Below are 18,278 nucleotides of genomic sequence, written 5' to 3' on the forward strand. Positions count from 1 at the left end.
TTACAGGCTCTTCCGATTTGCTCTCGGAAGAAAGTCATGCTCTGCTACTGGCCTAAGAACAAAGAACCTGCGGGTACCCGCCACACTCCGCTCGGAAGTCTTCAGTCAATAGAGACAGTCCAATTGACGAGTTGATGTGATAGTGACCTGCATATTCGGAGAATTCGGAAGAAAAAGAAATTCAGAAGAAAAGGAATTTGAGAAGAAAAAGAAAGGGAAACTCATGCAAACAGCAATATTCTCTTCAGACTCAAAAGAGACCATGACGCGTTACAATATGATAATAATAGAAACTGGCTCTACACGATAGGGCTACGATTTGCAGATCATTTGGTCAAAAGCTGCAGGTCGATCGGTTCCCCGTTGGAATACGTGGCAGGAATTGCAAGGTGGTTCGGGGATTCCAGAACTCTGTTTAGTGCATTGTTGCTGGGGGTGCACATTCCTCCCAGCCCCAAAGGAAAGTGATATCCGTTCTAACCTTATCAGCGTCAGTGCACCGAACATCCGGAAAGGCTCGACTCCACTATGCCGGAGAAGCTCACGGAGAAGTCGAGACTGGAGAGGTGATGGGGTGAAAGAAAGAACTCCAGTTCCTGGGACTGATAGAATCATGCCCATGAGGTAATCACATATGACGCTTACATTTCAAGAAACCATCAACCAAAGCGGATACCTGCCTCCGACTTCTCATATTCAGCTAAAGCCTGTGCGATTGGTGATCCCCTGTTGCAACTCAGGCCAGATCATTACCTGCCGGAGGACGATATCTCATCCCAATTGGACTTGGGCACTACCCGGTCCCCCCAAAGGCCCGCACAGCGCACACCCACCTGTCCTGCTGATGCCATCCGCTCTGTTTCTGGCATAGTGAAGGTTACATTCCGACGGGTGGCCATTCGGGTCCCGAGCCCACTCTGAACGAGAGAGTGGACGAGACAGATGGAAGGCCCATTCAGCCACTGAAGTTTCCGACTGCTCTGATTGGTAGTGCCAGTTGTGCGAGGAGACTTATAGCATTCCCCGTCGATCAATGGTGGGGTGGAGCTTTCTCCAGGTCCATTAGAGAGCATTCCTTGCCCATCTTTAGAGCAGATGGAATGTGTGAAGAAACCCAGAGGCTGGAAGGTCTGTGGCGGTATTCAAATAGGACCATTCGTCTAGTGTTTGTTTGCTTTGTATCCTTTTGCACATTTGCAGTGTTTTATTTGATTGACAATCCGTCAAACCGTGTCAAACCAGTCCTACAGACAAAACATTCCATCATCAGTCAACCAACCCTTGGACGGCGCCCCGGCTCGCGTTCCGAGCTTTCCTTTGACCCATCTCTACCACTTTTTCTCGCTGTCTGGCTATTTCCGCCGGCCGCTGGGCCAATCATACGCCCTTCCTGCTTCTCAAACAGCCTTTGACACCGTCTCTCATTGTCGCCGCAAACGGAAGGTGACCGCCGTACCTCACACTCAAGATGTTCGCCCAAACGTTTGACCATCCGTTCAATGACGATATTTTCAGTCAGTACGTCAACATGGATCCTACAAGTGCCGATGGAAACAAAGACGTTTCATTCCCCGGGGACTTTGATCAAATCTTTGCACTGGACTCATTGTCGAGCGATTGTGGCGACCTGTCGCCCACCATCTCCGCCTCCAAGCGGACCCAGAAGTCACCGCAACCCTGGGGTAGAGACCTTTGGTCTGTTCCGCAAGACGTCAGTTCCTCGTCTTCAGGCCAAGCCCCCCTTGCTTTTCAAGACACCATCCACCCCTCGGCTGTTGCGGATCTCAACGTCAATCTCGAGGAATCCGCGCCAAACCCCCCTGTCAAAACCCGCTCGCCGTCTACTCCCCCGGCCACTCCTCAGCGCAAAGCCAAAAGCGCCTTAGTCACTCCCAAGTCAACCGGGCATCGTCGGGACACTAATGAACGCCGCGGTCTCTTGCGCAAACAGAGCTTCTCCCCCAGTTTGACTCGCTCCTCGCAAGCCCAGAAAGGCAGAATGGCGTACTCGGAGGCTTGGGCCCAGCGATTCCAGAACTTCAGCCTGGGTAGTTCTGATGATCGTCTGCCTTTGTCCCCACCGCCCTCCGATATACTGGTGCAGCACGAGCATATGCCTGCCGACAACACTGCCCAGATGCCACATCCTGGGGATTCTTCCGACATGCCCAATCCATTTGATTCGGCCTTATTCACTCAGTCCCCCGCGATTTCGATGCCCTCTCCATCTGCCAATGCGCTGGCACGACAGCAGCAGCGGTATTTAAGCCAGTCGAACAATTCCGCCATGGCCACCTCCAGTCCCCCTTCGGCGGACGACATCTTTTCCTCTCCACATTCCTCGGACCCTCAGTCCATATCCTCGTGGCATTCCGACTCCCTCGGAACCTCTGCGCTCCCATTCACCCCCGATTTGCAAAGCCACGATGCGCAAGCATGGTGGTCTCCTATGAATTCACGGGTTGCCCAGCGACAGCCTTCATACCCACAAATGGTCGCGTCCCCGACCCCACAGAGACCGATCCAGACCCCCAACAATCAGCATGACATGCTGCAAGGGGGTCTCATGATCCAGCTAGACCCTTCGTCGTTCGAGATGCCCGGCGCGCCAAACCCGTCATTTGCTGCCCCTCAGATGCCACCCGTTCCAAGCGCCCCGGAAAACCAGTCCTATACCCATGCCCCCACGACTCCACAGAAATTTGTGGACTCCTCCTTCGCACCTCACATGCACACTTCGTCCTCCCGGTCTCCATCGCTGTCCCCGACCGCAACTGGATCACCCAAGGGCATACGCAACGCCAACATTAGAACCCCTCCACGCGGCCGCTATCAACAACGAAAGATGTCCTCTCAACAGATGAGCGCCCCTAGACCGGCCAAGGGCTCGGGAGGAAGCCCCAAAGGAGCCGGTAAATCGGTGACGGTGTCTTTTGTGAACTTCACCCCCGACGACAAGAAGAGAATCCTCACAGGAGTTGCTCCCAGCGGCAGCTCGAAAACGAAAGCCCGCCGCGAGCAAGAAGCTCGTGATAAACGACGCAGGATGAACGAGGCTGCTTTGAACGCAGTCCGGAAAGCCGGCGGCGACGTCGAGGCTTTAGAAGCTGTTTTTGGCTGAGAATCAGCATGGCATATCATACACATATAATATCGTCGTATTTGATTTTTCGTTTTGTTTTGTCTGTTATTTTGTCGATTTCATATACCTCTTCGTTTTTTGGCAACGGTCGTTCGGGTGCTTGCTCGAGAAAGGGACTTGGCGTTCGGGTTTTAAAATGTTAGATTATCATTTTTGGTTATTCTGGAGCGGTGCATACTATCACACATTATAATATTTGATCTAATTCATTTAATACGGCCCAAGTTCTTGACCTGATTGATGTAATGATAGCTTGTAAACCAGACTGGCCGATGCCTTAGGGCTTTCTCCATCCACCTGATCTCCACTTGCGGTGTCCAATCGACGAGCAGATGATTGTCATTCGGGAGACCTTCATCTGGGCCAATCCCTAGGAAGAGATAAAATTATGTCGTAATCGTCGTTTTCTTATGATTGGACTATTGTACAGTGAAAATTAATATATGTGAGATAGAAAGGAGAGTGTTATCCAATCAACGCCGATACCCATGCTTTTATAGCTTGCCAATGGACCATAGAATGTATACTGGACGTAATGAGCACCTAAGGATGATGAACTCAGTCATCGAGTCTAGGCAGATTTGGGTTGCCAGTACTCTTAAAAAATAGCAGCATCGTCACCCCAAGCACAGGTTATGTAGACGAAGCCGCATCGCCCGGTCCGGATAGCAACGAAGACCATGCAGCACCAAGGCCAGGACCAGACACTGCCAGAAGACTTCCGAAATATTCCACCATCTCATCTCCCCGACGCCTTCGGCGACCAGGAATCCGGCTGCCAGTTCTCGCCCGGCGACCCTCTCGCCTTCGCCCAGGGATCCTCTTTCGCTGCCGGTTGTTCCTCTCTCTCGGCGCCCCCGTCCCGCTCCGGAGCAGTGTCGGTCTCACGCGCAGGCGGATTCAACGTATCGTCGCTCGTCTTCGTCGCCGGCGCAGGTTGCTGGGTCTGCGGCTTATCGAGGTAGGACGGTTTGCTGGCCCATCGCTCGTCGGCCAGTCGAGCCAGCTGCTTCATCTGGGCCTGGCGAACGAGATCGTACTGCTGTTCTTCAATCGTCGGGGCATTCTTTCGCATGTGTCGGAGCCACTGGTGCCATTGCGCTAGAAGCACGTAAAAAAAAATCGAGTTAGTGTCGGTGGTCCGGTTTCCTGTGGCGATGGGTGAATTAACACGTACGGCTCACTTGGACATCTCCGAGATGGGTTTTAGGGTCGACTTTGACGATGCGTCGGTATCGCGCGGCGTTCAGAGCATCTTTGAATTCCCAGTACGTGTTTCCGGCCAAGTCCGATCCTGTTTATCACAAGAATGAGTATGCGATACGAATACGGCTGTTGAGAGGATGGTCGAACACACCCGCTAGGAAGGATTTTCGCCACGGCAATCGCAGGCTTTTCCACTTGAACCACAAACTATTGATGGGACTCATTGGGGCCCAACGGTCGGGTTGAATCGAGAATTAATAATGGAAAAAATAAATTGGCTAATTTGCAGAGAAAGGGGCAACGGAGGCAAATAGTTATGCCGGAGGGAAAGGGAAAAGGGACAAGCGATCGGCGCAGAAAAACGGAGGGACGTCATCGGGCGAGGCGGAGCGGCTGACGGAACATTCCATTCCTCGCCCTTTCGCCTCTCCTTTCTCCCTCGTCCCGGATACTAGGAATTTGCTCTGCGACAAGTATCCTCTATTCTGGTGCTGTCTTTCTGACTGCCTTTAATCGCACTGTTTCTGCCGTGTCTCGGTTTTTCATTCATCTTCTCGTTCTCTCGGGCATCTACATCCAACCCCCCTGGTCGCGTTCCACGGTTCGCCTCGGTGGCTAAGTGACAGGCAACAATCCGCCGAATACACCTGGCAGCAGATTCGTCTCTTCTACATGCTATAGTCGCCTCTCTCTGAGTTCTTCCCACTCCCAACATGGCGTCCGTCACGTCTCTAGACAAGGACTTGCGCAGTCTGCGCTTGTCCCGCTATACCCCGCAAGCCGCCGCCGAAGTGCGCGACTGGATCGAAGAAATCCTCCATGAATCTTTACCTGCCGGAGATCTTCTAGAAGCGCTGAAAGATGGCGTCGCGCTGTGCAGGTAAGACATCCAGCCCTTTTCACGCCCTTTTATCTACTTCCGAGACATGCCGGCCGGGAGGCATCATTGGGCAGCCAACTGACAAACCTCACTCGCCAGGCTCGTCAACCTCGCCGTCTCCCCCGGGGTCAAATTCAAGCAATCCTCGATGCCCTTTGTGCAAATGGAAAACATCTCGCATTTCCTCCGCGCCTGTCAAATCCAACCCCTGAGTCTCCCGCCGCACGATGTCTTCCTCACTGTCGATCTCTACGAAGGCAAGGACCCCGCGCAGGTCCTGCAGTGCCTGATGGCCTTCAGTCGGAGAGCCAATGCGATTCAGCCGGCCAAGTTCCCGCGCACCATCGGTCCCCAGAATAAAGGCGGCACGTTGAGTCCCAATATGACAGGTTCCAGCCAGGGCGCTTATACGCCTACGAAATCGCGCTTCTACAACGATACCAACTCGAATGTCTCCGCGCAGTCGAGCCCGTCCGCGAAGTCTCCGGCCGTCAGCAGCTGGAGTAAGAAGACGGACGAGCATTCGACCGCCCCGGCCTGGAATATCCACCAGTATGGCTACATGGGTGGTGCTAGCCAGGCAAACCAAGGTGTCGCCTTTGGTGCTCGTCGGCAGATCACGACTGCGGCGCCGCATGTGCCCAGCCTGGCGGAGAAGGAGAAGCGCCGGCGCGAAGAAGATGAGCGGATTCGGGCGGAGCAGGAGCATGCCGAGCGCATGCGCCAGCAGGAACGCGAGGAACGGGAGGCGGATGAAGAGCGTGCGCGAGTCGAGGAAGCGCGTCGATGGGAGGAAGAGACGGCGCAGCTTCGCGAAAAGGAACGGCTCGAAGTGGAGCAGCAGCGGAGACAGTGGGATGAGGAGCAGCGCAAGTGGGAGGAAGAGGAACGACAACGTCAGCGCGAGGAGAAGGAAACGGAGGAAAGACTTGAACAGGAGAGACTGCGTCGGCGCGAAGTCAACGACACTCGCCTCAACGGTCAATTCCTCAGCCAGTATCAAGCCAGCCAGTCCGTATCCGGCCGCGCCGCCGCCTCCGAACCCAGCGAGAACCAGCGCATTCGACAATTGGAGCTGGAGCTGGAAAGTGCAAAGGAGCGAGAGGCCCAGTATGAGCGCGAGCGACGGGCTCTTCGTGAGAAAGAAACCGGGAGCAGCGGCAACACCCAAGCCCGCAGTCCTCGCCCTGTGCCCGTCCCTCCCAAACCCAGCTACAATCTCTCTTCGCTGGAGCAGGAACGCCGACTCCTGCGCTCAGAATGGCAGAACCAGCAGGAGGAGGCCCCCATCGCCGAATCCAGCCCACCACCTCCCCTGCCCTCTCGGCCCCTCCCAGACCCGACTGCAGCCAGTGGACCCCCTCCCAAACCTCCTCGTCCTCTCCCCGACCCCACGAACCAGAAGCAAGAGAGCCGCGTTGACCGGTTCCTCTCCTTCAACCGGCCCCCGGTGGCAGCCAAGCCCGCCGCGCACCGCCCCCAAGACTACACCACCACCGCCGAAGTCGACGCCGAGAACAGCCGCCGCGAAGCCGCGCAGCAGAAGACCAAAGCCGGCGGCTGGGCCTCCAAGTCTCTTCTCGAGCGCGAGATGGAGCGCGAACGTGAGCGCCAGCGCGAATGGGAAGATAACCAGAAACAGACCGAGGCCGTCGCCGCAAAGGGTCTCGGCGACTCCTCGGTAGGTACCGGCCCGGGCCAGGGCGCCTGGAACGTCCACCAGTACGGCTTTTTGGGCGGCGATAGCCAGAACCGAGGCGGGCCTGGTCTGGGCGTTGGAGGCGCCAGACGTCAGATCATCGGTCCGAGGCCTCCTCCATAAATGAACTCAGATGGTCTAGTCTGCTTCGGTTCGGTCTGATTTAGTCCGTCCATCTACTGGGAATATTGGTGGAGTTTTAGTTTTATTTCTATCGGTCTGCTGGTGGGGGATTCGTGATATCCGTAGGTTTTTATTCTGGTGTGGTTTTCATCTTTGTTTTTTTTTTTTTTTTGTTTTTTTTCCCTATTATTTGCTCTAGTTGATGGACGTCTATTGACTGGTATTTGTATATATGTCACTATACGTACCAAATTCCCTGTTGTAGACATCGCCGCTTTACTGGGGGCGCTCAGGAGCTTGCTCAGCGAGTGGTTCACATCATAGAACATATACTGTTCTTATGAGTTCCGTTGATTTGCATATTACCTAGGTATATCACGTGTTTGGGGGCTAGGGGCTGTCGTAGCTTTTCGCATATGATGTTTTATAATCAAGCCAAGCAACAACGCATCCCGAGTCTAGTAATTTACCTGATGGATATACTCCGCATTGCATCATATCATCGGCGAGATTACGACCTCGCTGTCCTCAGAATAAATCCCGGTGACCATGACCAGGTCCGCAGCTCGCTGCTCTCACCATCCCGCGATCCTTCAAGTTTAGGACACCTGGAAACCCTATCACTGGAAATCCTTCACGAAATATGCCTCTACCTAGACATCCAGTCCTTGTTCCAATTCCGCCACACCAATCGCCGCAGCCAGCAGCTCGTCAGTGCAACGTATCCCTACAAACCCGTAATCCACCACGCTCTGGAAGCCCTCTGTATCATCTTAAGAACCGGCGCCGCGTCGTATTTCACACTCCCCGACCTATTCGATGTCCTCTGCACAAGAGACTGTTATTTCTGCGGCGCCTTCAGCGGCTTTCTCTTCCTCCCGTCATTCAAAACATGCTGTTTCACATGCATCCGGGAAGACGCGCTTCCATGCGCGATATCCTTCCCGGCATATATGAGACGACCTGGTGTTCCCAGTGACTTTGTACCTACAATGAGAGCTCTCCCTGGAGTATACTCGCTGAAGGAAATCCCGTGGAAGGCGTCAGAGGCCAGAGTCAGATTGAGGACGTCCGACTATGTCTGGCCGGGGAAGATCACACGCAAGAGACGGTCACCGACGCTGTCTTATGTGTCGTCTACGGTTTTACCGTATTTTGACCCTGGGAGTGGTGCCGTTCAGGGAGGTGTCTCCTGTAGTGGATGTCAGGTTGCTTTGGAGAAGAAGCTGTCTGGGGAAAGAGTTGAGTCGCGGGATACTGAGCTGAGGGATAAGGTGTATTCGCAGGGCGAATTTCTGGCTCACTTTAAGGATTGCCAAGGGGCGAGAGAATTATGGGAATTGAGCGGGCAGGGCATTAGCGCAGCGGATGTGTCTGAGTTTGTTAGATGTCGGGGTTATTTTGGTAAAAGGGATGTTGATATTGCTTTTAATCCTTGTGATTGAGGTAGTCTTCCTTCGATATAGAAAATACGCAATTTACTCAATAATTTCATAGAGAGGCATTATCTCGTGGAGGAAAGCTGTCAATCTGACTAGAAAATCAAGTACGTGTGTAACTACAGGCACCTGTTTTCTATAATGACATAGATTCTCTATTAAAGCCTCGCGATTTTAATATTCTGTCAGATGGTTGTTCAGCTGGTCAACAAATGCAACAATCCGGATCCTCATGGACACCATCAGAGTAGGGATGCAGCTTTTTTTTTTTTTTTTTTTTTTTTTGAATATCAAATTCCTTCAAGCTTAAAAGTTCTTCGTGAAATAGGAGTTAAAAATAGTGGAGAAAGCTGATTAGTTCCACTAGTAAAATAGTTAGTGGACTTGCCTGATCTACTACTGTACTCCGTAGGTGGCCTTCGTTTTTGCTTTGCTTATTAAAGGCCCTTTTTTTTTTTTTTTTTTGCCTGAGGCTCTGTTTTCCAACCAACAACAGAGCCTCAACCTCCCCGGCTACAACAACTATCAGCTCCGAGGCTGAAAGTGGACCGATATTACCTAAACCAATAAGATTGACTGAGCCTAGTCATGTGTTGCATTAAACTTCAAAAGGAATAGCTCATGGCACCGCCCTCGAGAGGAATTCCTTCCCGGCCAGGGAGGGTGGACCACGTGATCTGACCGACCTACTGAGTTTTTCCTACGGATTGTAGCGCCTATCCTAGACTCTGTCCCCGGAGCAGTGGGTCCCATTGCTTTGCATGTCTAAGATATAGTCTATCCCCAAGCCATTGTTATCTAATCAAAACTTGGATTTACATGCCCATTTGGGTTAAACACGACTCCAGGTACACTTTTTAGACGTTTGACACGTGGCTGGGCAGGCAAGCGTTAAAATCACCTGATGCGAGCCACGGCCACACTACCTCGTCTGCAAGATTAACTGGGCTTCCCTAATACACAGAGAACCCTCTTGTGAGGCGCGAGTGCTACGCTTATGTTTTCCTGATGCAGCAATGGATTGGACCAGAACCGTATTTCGATTGCGCGCATTGCCGGACACTGTTGAGACTCAAGAAAGCGCCGCTCATCTGCTTAGCGAGAGACTCAATGATGTTTCTGTGCACCATATCTGGATTCATTCCCTAGCGACAACATTGAAATATTGGGAGGACCCTCCTACTAAAGTGGCAACTGTCATGTTCAGTGTTCCCCCTTCACTTGTCCAGCGCGAGCCAAATAAACAAGAATGGCAGATTCCCGCCAAGGGTCATGATCGCAACAGCCGAGATTTCATCCTAGACACCCACTTCATAGGCCTGACCCCTCTGAATGATACAAGTCACTTGCAGAATTCCTACAAGTAAGGACTGCCACCTTTCTCATGCATAGGTCGGCGTTTGACCACTGGTAGTTGCATCGCCATCTCCGGCCTAGCAAGTCACCCTTTCGGATCATGGCAGCCCAAAGGAGGTGACAAACGCTTTATGTGGATTCGAGACGATCTGGCCAAGCATGCGCGAGGGGGTGCGGCCATACTTTACGGCTATGACTCAAAGCTCAACGGCAGCAGTTCCTTTCAGAACATCAACGATCTGGCTAAAGAGCTCATTGATCAACTATTTTCCCACCGGGCACCGGGGTCGGTCACGCCGCTGATTTTCCTCGCCCATAGTCTTGGAGGATTGGTTGTGAAGCAGGCACTGCGAGATCTGGCTGAGAACCACCCAGATGACGAATACAAGAATCTTCTGAGTGCCGTGCGCGGGGCAATCTTTTTCGGCGTCCCGAATCGAGGCATGGAGCACGGGGAATTCGAAGCAGTCGTCCAAAACAATCCTAATGGTGTTCTTATTCAAGATCTGTCCCTAAGGTCGAATTTTATCCGCCAACTCACCAGGGCCTTCGACACACTCCCATTTGTTAAACGTTGCAAGTTTTTCTGGGCATATGAAACGAAAGAGTCGCCCACGGTTCTTGTATGTGACCACTATACTAGTATCGACAATCCTGTATCATAAATACACCAGGCATCTAACCAGCGGGCAGAGGAGGACAGATGGCCAACTGACTCGAGATGGGCCTTCGGCGATTCTCGTGAGCCCAGAATCCGCAACATGCGGGTTTATCAATGCCAACCGAGCGGTGACATTTCCGATCCATGCCTCGCACTCTGACATGGTGAAATTTAGTCAGGATTCTCACTACTATTCGTCTGTGCGGGCAAAATTGTTACAGATTTTACAACCACCCACCTCCCAGACTCAAGATGACAACGGCAGTGATGCACAGAGTGAAAATATACCAGAAACTATTCCCACTGAGGTGGATCAATCTTCGCACCAGATGGATTTATCAGGCGCAACGAGGTCAACGGCAGAGAGCCATGTGCATCCGCAAGCACGCAGCATAGCTGGTAAGCAAAACACCAAGTTCTTCTAGGTGAAGTATACGACTAACATTATCTTATAGCGGAACTAGAAAAGTTCAAGAGACTCGCAAAGATCACTGAGAGCGAAGAAGAGATGTTCATCAACACTACATCGAGCGAAGTTGAGGATACAGTTCGAAAGATACAGATGGAGCAGGAACTATCCAGGAACATGAAGTACATGGCACGACTAGAACCATTTCTGGCATCGATGAAACAATTTGGCGAGCTGGCCAGAGAGATCAAACTATTCACAAGCGGTTCGAACAGCATGGCGTACACATGGGTAAGTTGTCTTGTAGTGGTCTTGGTGAGCTTTTGATGTAATTAGAGCTGATATCATTGTCTCAGGGTCCGTTGAGATATATCCTTGATGTACGTGAAAGAACAATATTCAAAATCCTCTGACAGGAATTCTAATATTCAATAGACCACCTGTGGATACCCACAAGAGTTCGACTCCATCTTGAATTCATATCAGGCGATCGGAGACCAAATACCTAAACTCAGCGGGCACGGCGCTGTATTTGTCGACCTTCCTTACCTCATGGATGTTTTAGTGATGATCTACAGCGATGTCCTATCATTTCAAGCAGAAATTTTGGGACACTTGAAACCGTGGCGTGGGTGACATTTGCCTTCAATACAAGGACATCATAAAACTAATTGAAATCTAGAATGGGATCAGCTGTTCCAAGCCTGGTTGAGAGATTTCACTACCAGAATCGACGAGATTGCAGAGAGAACCGGACGGAACAAACGGTTAATTGAGAATAAAGTATCTTTCATGGAGTTTGAAACTATCCGAAAGGACGATTTGATATACGCACGTGCACTCAAGCGCGAAAAGGAGGCCACGACGAAAGTCCACAAAGATACAGTCGAAAATTGGCTCTCCGCGTTCGATTCCAAAGCAGAACACCACCTTCATCAAGAGAAGAGGCGAGTCTGCAAGGATCCGGGCCGCTGGTTGCTTGGTAACCGTGAGTTCAATAGATGGGCAAGCCCTGATGATTCGCTGAATCCATTGCTTTGGCTAAGCGGAATCCCAGGGGCAGGTACGTGGGGGTCCATGGTAGCTTCCTCAACCCAATAAGATATGCTGACTATCATCTCCAGGCAAGACTATCCTCGCTTCTGTCGTTATTGATGAACTGTCCAGCATACAGGGCGCTACCGTGGCGTATTTCTACTGCAAGCATGGCGACGAGAAACGTAACTCGGATGAAAGCGTAACAAGATCGATATTGGCACAAGTTCTTGATCAAAATCCTGATTTACTGTCATACTTCTACGAAAAAGCCCACATGAACGCGTCACTGGTATCACCATCAGTTTCTGAGCAAATGTTACGCACGTCTATGGGGAGTTGTAGGAGGGTCTACGTTGTGCTTGATGGTCTTGATGAATGCGGCCGCGCTGCCAGGAAGCACATCGCCAGTCGGTTCCGTCAGCTGGTCGATGAAGCAATGGAAGTAGGCTCTATACGGTGTCTTTTTGTCAGTCAGGAAGATGGAGCAGCTGCCGAGGACTTTCGTTACATTCAATCGATCAAGATTGGCAAACAAAATTCCGACGATATCTCGAGTTTTGCCGGTGTGTGGCAGGGAAAGATAATCGACAAGTTTGGGACAAACAATCACACCTTGAATATTCAGGACATCGTGTTTAAACGAGCCAAAGGTAGAGATCCGAGATGTTTCATCGTGTCAATGATATTTGAATGATACTTACGTTTCAGGAATGTTCATCTTTGCCGAGCTGTTTGCAAATTATCTCTGGGGACGGCTGAGTATCGAAGACCTTCAGGAACAGCTCTTCCCTGAAAATCTGCCGGTGGATTTAGACAACCTGTAAGTCTGGCTTGACTCGAATATTAATAGTGGCTGACTATTGTCCCGAAGCTATGAGCGTATTCTTTATCGCGTCCGCGAAGTCAGAGATGTTGATACTATGAGACGTATTGAGGAAATTCTAGGATGGATCGTCTGTGCCCGTCGCCCGCTACGATGGGAAGAGATACAGGGCGCAGTCTGTACCAACCCGGAATGCCAGAGCTTTGATGCCCTCAGAAGACTGGCAGACTCGCCCAGGGAGATTTTTGCCTCTCTTGTTGAGTGCTATCCCGATGGAACTGTTGATCTCGTCCATGGAACTGCACGACAGTAAGCTTCTCATGTGCAAGACACATCATTCATGGCGCTCTTCCGCTGATTACTGTGCTAGGTATTTGACGAAAAGAGTGTCAGAGAAAGGTCCGCGAAAGGAGCCAGTGGTAAAGCTCCACGAGGCACATTTTTCACTAGCAATGCGTTGCCTCACGTATCTAGCGTTCCCACAGCTCCGCCTCGATCGGAGGAAAGATGATATCAAATCGGACCTTCTAGACGGATTCCACCAGCTGTATGATTATGCGTCTGCTTGCTGGGCTATGCACCTGGAAGGGGGCATCTCGGATCTTGGAAAACACGACCTCACTCGTCTACGCGACGCTTTGAAGAGATTGGTCAAATTGCACTGGTCCAAGTTACACAAGCCTCTTCAACATGTCGAAAGAGTGCGGACACTTTTATCGCCCCTCGAGAAATTGGAAGAGAAAGGATCAAACCAGCATGAAAAGATTATTCAAGCGGTCGCCTGGGCCAAGAAGCAGTCCGGTTTATCTGGGATAGGCCCAAGCGACGAGGAGGCGCTCACCTTGTGGAAGATGACGGCCAAGATCAGATCCATTTCAGAAAAGATTGACACTAATGGAGACGAGTTCAAAACGATAAAGAGTCTCTACGGCGCGAAACGGTTCAAATGCCCCAGGGTCAATTGTTACTCTTACCACCACGGCTTCCAGTCTTTGAAACACCGGGACAGACATACTAACAAGCACACCCGACCATACCTTTGTATTGTCGCTAGCTGTCCGATGGGGGTCTTTGGCTACGAGCTCGAAAAGAAATTGAAAAAGCACCTGTTTGACGTGCATCACATCGACGAGGCCAGCGACAGAGACGAGCCCGACTATCCGGACCCTCCTAAAGAGAAGACATCCAAATCTGGACAAGGCGAGGCAAACTTTAAGTGCCCTGACTGTAACACGCCATTCAAACAGAAGAAGAGTCTGAACAGACACATCAAAAGCCACACTAGCGGGAAACCGTTCTCTTGTGATAAGTGCGACAAAAGGTTTTCGCGAAGAGAGGATTGCGAGCGCCACCAGGATACACACAGTGACGAAAAGAAAAAGTACATCTGCGCCGGTGTTCTCAAAGATGGAACGAAATGGGGGTGCAATGCGTCCTTTTCGAGGGGCGAAAAGCTGAGAGATCATTTCCGGCCGGAAAAAAGACGGAAGTGCATCTTGCCTTTGCTGCTGGAGAAGCAGAAAGCCGGCGATGGCGACGGGAGATATCTTGACGAGAATGTGTTTGCTGATCAGACAAAGGTCCTACTCGACGCGGGCAAGAAGTTGCCTTCCTTTCGGGTCTTTTTGGAACAATGCGGGCTTGACGTGCCTGGTGGTGGTAATGGTGATATCCGTTCCGGAGAGCGAAACAAGCAGGGTCATAAGTGAGCATACAGATGCTAATGGTGAATGCATTTAATGTTTCTATTCGCTACGCCCAGCCCACACATGTTGCATTGAAAGTCTGCACCGGACTTCCTTCGCTATTCTAGTCCTCCTAACATACCTCGCGGCCGATCAGCGAGAGTTGCTTCTTCCATTCCTGACCACTCTCTATATTCTACTTCCAGTAAGCATTCTGGCTCTTGGCTCTCTTTGTTTGCGACTCACCTCTTCGACTGTGCCCTTCATTATATATCGAATGACAAAAACCTTCTTACCCTGACCCCAGCGCAATGCACGACCGATCGCCTGGCTCTCCACCGACGGATTCCACTGCGGTTCCAGTATATGAATCCGGCTTGCGACAGACAAATTATTCAAGCTATTTCGGATCCGTCAGGCTGGTTCTCTCCGATCAGAAACTGCTAAGGAAACCGTCGTGCTTACCCTACAGCACCCGTCCCTATAGTCATGAGGAGCACCCGGACCGCTGAGTTGCGCTGGAATTCCTCCAGTACGGCCTGCCGTTGCGTCGGCGCGATCTTGCCATCAACACGACAAAAGGACATTCCTTGTTCGTCAAAAACTCGCCCCACGATGTCTAGGCTTTCCCTCCAAAAGCTGAATATTATGCTGAGGGTATGGATGGTTAGCAATGCCAGCAAATGTCGCGAGTGATTTAAGTACCTTTTATCCTCCGCATAGTGCTCTCTTATGTCCGCGAGCAAAGACACTAATTTCGAAGGATAGTCAGTAGGAGCAGGCCCTCGTTCAGAGCTAAACTGTACGTCCTCCATTGCGTCATCATCGGACTTCCGGGTTGTCGAGATCGCTAGGTTGCATGGACTTTCTCCATCTTTTACCCCGGCCTTTAGCTGAGCACATGTTTCACATTTCAACGCACGGCCGAAAGAGAGCCAGTCCACCGGCAAATTGCACCTGTCGTCGAAGTCCAGAGAGAGTACTTCCATATTGCAAACCGAGCAGATATTCTGTCCGCTCTGCTGCAACAAGGTCACAACTGCGTCCGGCGACAACCGCCCATCGCTATCATCTCTCCCACCGAGAAAGGAGCTACTCAGCCCAGCATTACAGAACATGCGCAACCTCAAGTTAGCCGTCAACATCAGCTGACTTTCTCGCCCCCTCGTTGGCAAGCTGGCACTTGCCTTGAGCTGCCTAGCGCAAGCCCGAAGCAGCTCATCGTAGACTCTGCGTTCGGCGTCCGAGAATGAGGGACGATGGAAGACGAAGATGCCGCCCAGAGAGGGAAACACTGTCGACATTGTTCGTCGCAGACATATCGACGCTAGTAGGAGCTTGAGGTTGACGTAGTCGGGTTGCAGCTTGGGGGTTGATTTGAGTCCTTTTAGCATGTGCTTGCGGAAACTTGCAACACTATCCAAGTGCGGGACGTGCAGGAATCGAACGAGTGATAGGAGGTCGTTCAGAGAGTTCTGGATTGGCGTTCCGGTCATGCACCAGCGGATTGAGGCTGATAGGCTTTCTATAGCCTTGAATTGTTTCGTGGACGAGTTCCGGATAACGTGAGCTATTCAACACTCAGCGTTTAAGAATTCCATGGCTACTGGGAATGTTGAAGGGCGTTTCTGACCTTCATCGAGAATCAACCTGTGCCAGTGGATTCTGTTGAGAACACAATCACCGCCGCTGCTACTGAAATCGGCTTCGACTGTAGCATACGTCGAGAAAATAATGTAATTTGAAGGAGGCGAGGATAATGAGATGCATCGCCCGGGGCCATGATATTTGTAATATTTCAGGGCCCCGGGAATTACATGCCTGCTGGTGTTAGCACGGTTTCCTGATGGGGCCAGAACCTTGAATACTTTTCAATCTCCTCAACCCAGCCCCGGATTAGTACTACATTTCTGTCAGTTACCGTGATATAAACGGTGCTTGAATAGATTAAACTCACAGAACGAAGGCACGACAACAAGCGTGGCCCTCACAGGAATCAAGTCCGCATTCACAGGCTCTTGAATCCATTTGTCGCCCACCAAACTTGTTTCATCGCGAGGTAAACCCGCCACGATACTGGCAATCATACTGAGGGTCTTGCCCACACCCATATCATCCCCAAGAACGCCACCGCAGAAGTCCACGGGCTCCCTACTCCTCGCTCCAGTGATGATATGTTTGTATCTTTCTCGGGTAAGTATCTTGCAACCAAGTCGGGGATACCCACTTACACATCCTCATTGAAATTCCGCCGCTCCAGGCGCCAGAGCTTGTTCTTATGTTCCGAATGGGCTGATTCTCGAGATAGAATGAAATCGACCGCTTCTCGTTGGTGACTACAGCACAGCATGGTTTAGACACGGAATAACCAATGGATAAAGTGCTACTCCGACTCACCTTTCCAGCCTCGTTCGAATCCGACTATCAATCTCCACCTCATTCCGCAAAGTCTGCTGCGGGAACGTATCAAGAACCACTCTAACATCCTCACTTTCCCCTCCATCAAGGCCTTCCGAATTATGGCCATCGCGCTGATTCGGAATGTCCAAAATAGGCGGAAGAATCGGCCTGTCGAGACACGGCGCCCCGACCAGCGACAGATACTGCGGATTATCATACCCGAGGTTCGCAGGCTTTGGATCCGGATGCTGCAGAAACAGATGATACTTGGCGAGCTCCCTCGCAAGGGTCTGCGCGATAGAAGGGGCCCCGATCACGAGGACGGACATCTTGCACGTCACCTTCGATCGTGGGGACGTCCCTGCGGCTATTAGTCTCTGCTGGAGCTCGGATTTGGGCATCACGCCTGTCCAGATTGGAGGGTCGGGGAGTCTGATGGAGTTGAGTGCGTGGTGGGTTTTGCGGTTCATGGTGGCGATGGAAGTCCCGAGGGAGAGAATGTCGCAGCGGTCATCTTGTATTGAGAGGTCGAGAGATGCGAACTCGTGTTCGCCGGGGATGTCGGTGAAATGGAGAGATTGGGGGTCTTTGATGTGGTCGATTCGGACTTGGATGTCTCGTAGCTATGCTGGTTAGCGGTTACTCTGGCAGAGTAGAGCGGGTGGAAAGCGATCACGCACCATTCCGAAGCATAGACGAGTCGGAGGAGGTTCCTCGTGGGTGTCTTGCGAGCTCTGATCTTTGAGATCGCGGCATTCAGGAGCAGGAAGATGGAATGTGTTATGGGGTGAGAGGTTGGGATAGAACACCGGCGGTGCTAGAAAGCCTGGACTAAATGAGAAAAGACGTTCGTTCTCCATGGTCGTCAGTCTGTGTGCACTCACGGGGATCCTGGCGATGTGGAAGAGCAAGCCCACCGTCGAATCGCTCCTCTTCCGTATCCATAACATCATGTTGAATCCGAATGCTCAATGAATCGCAGGGGGTTCCTATGCCTGATCCTGAGCTGGACCCAGTCGCGAACGAACCATCGACCCTGACTCGCTTTGCCTGGAAATCCTCGACCTCGCTCTGGGTGCCATCATCCTCTAATCCGAGGATTCGCTTTGGTGTCGAACACGACGACATGTTGGGAAATTCCACGGCGATATCGCCTTCGTCTCGAATTGCGAATGAAGAGAAAGGCGGACCGCTTTTAGCCGCTTACTATACTATGGACGTGTTCTGGGCGCGGCGCCTGCATGATCAAGGCACAGCGCGAGGCTGAAATATTTGCATCATAACTGCAGGCTGCGGCTTTGCCGCCTGACTTGTGTTTGCTTTTTCCTGCTAAAATCAGGTCTCACGAGGCTGGCTGATTCCATCAAAAGCCTCGCTCTTTCATGAAGCTTTTGAAAGAGGTCTCACAATGTATCAA

The 18,278-nt window shown here is 51.5% G+C and overlaps 6 protein-coding genes across 6 annotated transcripts; 4 read left to right on the plus strand and 2 right to left on the minus strand.

Moving 5' to 3' along the window:
* Positions 1 to 1,468: 1,468 nt before the first annotated feature.
* Positions 1,469 to 3,256, plus strand: wetA (developmental regulatory protein WetA; the record flags this gene model as incomplete). The annotated part of the gene is made up of 1 exon (XM_024845545.1): positions 1,469 to 3,256. One exon carries the CDS (start codon positions 1,469 to 1,471, stop codon positions 3,119 to 3,121), a length of 1,653 nt encoding a protein of 550 aa, XP_024705619.1. The 3' UTR covers positions 3,122 to 3,256.
* Positions 3,257 to 3,428: 172 nt separating this feature from the next.
* On the minus strand, positions 3,429 to 4,637 carry P170DRAFT_435521 (uncharacterized protein). The gene is made up of 3 exons (XM_024848954.1): positions 4,500 to 4,637; positions 4,320 to 4,436; positions 3,429 to 4,243 (listed from the first exon to the last, which is right to left on the minus strand). The coding sequence occupies exons 1-3, from the start codon at positions 4,570 to 4,572 to the stop codon at positions 3,882 to 3,884; spliced, it is 552 nt and encodes a 183-aa protein (XP_024705620.1). The 5' UTR covers positions 4,573 to 4,637; the 3' UTR covers positions 3,429 to 3,881.
* Positions 4,638 to 4,762: 125 nt separating this feature from the next.
* P170DRAFT_435522 (calponin homology domain protein) lies at positions 4,763 to 7,449 on the plus strand. The gene is made up of 2 exons (XM_024848955.1): positions 4,763 to 5,228; positions 5,328 to 7,449. Exons 1-2 carry the CDS (start codon positions 5,062 to 5,064, stop codon positions 7,048 to 7,050), a joined length of 1,890 nt encoding a protein of 629 aa, XP_024705621.1. The 5' UTR covers positions 4,763 to 5,061; the 3' UTR covers positions 7,051 to 7,449.
* Positions 7,450 to 7,523: 74 nt separating this feature from the next.
* On the plus strand, positions 7,524 to 8,495 carry P170DRAFT_405284 (uncharacterized protein; the record flags this gene model as incomplete). The annotated part of the gene is made up of 1 exon (XM_024846575.1): positions 7,524 to 8,495. The coding sequence occupies one exon, from the start codon at positions 7,524 to 7,526 to the stop codon at positions 8,493 to 8,495; it is 972 nt and encodes a 323-aa protein (XP_024705622.1).
* Positions 8,496 to 9,264: 769 nt separating this feature from the next.
* P170DRAFT_405285 (uncharacterized protein) lies at positions 9,265 to 14,606 on the plus strand. The gene is made up of 11 exons (XM_024846576.1): positions 9,265 to 9,852; positions 9,904 to 10,468; positions 10,539 to 10,905; positions 10,962 to 11,206; positions 11,272 to 11,295; positions 11,351 to 11,543; positions 11,598 to 11,978; positions 12,040 to 12,603; positions 12,662 to 12,773; positions 12,825 to 13,085; positions 13,147 to 14,606. The coding sequence occupies exons 1-11, from the start codon at positions 9,506 to 9,508 to the stop codon at positions 14,483 to 14,485; spliced, it is 4,398 nt and encodes a 1,465-aa protein (XP_024705623.1). The 5' UTR covers positions 9,265 to 9,505; the 3' UTR covers positions 14,486 to 14,606.
* Positions 14,531 to 18,091, minus strand: P170DRAFT_463556 (DEAD/DEAH box helicase). The gene is made up of 11 exons (XM_024852177.1): positions 17,746 to 18,091; positions 17,542 to 17,687; positions 16,859 to 17,484; positions 16,693 to 16,797; positions 16,419 to 16,645; positions 16,330 to 16,363; positions 16,095 to 16,282; positions 15,167 to 16,031; positions 14,927 to 15,112; positions 14,708 to 14,861; positions 14,531 to 14,657 (listed from the first exon to the last, which is right to left on the minus strand). The coding sequence occupies exons 1-11, from the start codon at positions 17,987 to 17,989 to the stop codon at positions 14,595 to 14,597; spliced, it is 2,838 nt and encodes a 945-aa protein (XP_024705624.1). The 5' UTR covers positions 17,990 to 18,091; the 3' UTR covers positions 14,531 to 14,594.
* Positions 18,092 to 18,278: the final 187 nt, after the last annotated feature.

This window comes from Aspergillus steynii (assembly GCF_002849105.1).
Source record: "Aspergillus steynii IBT 23096 chromosome Unknown P170scaffold_3, whole genome shotgun sequence".
NCBI lineage: Eukaryota > Fungi > Ascomycota > Eurotiomycetes > Eurotiales > Aspergillaceae > Aspergillus > Aspergillus steynii.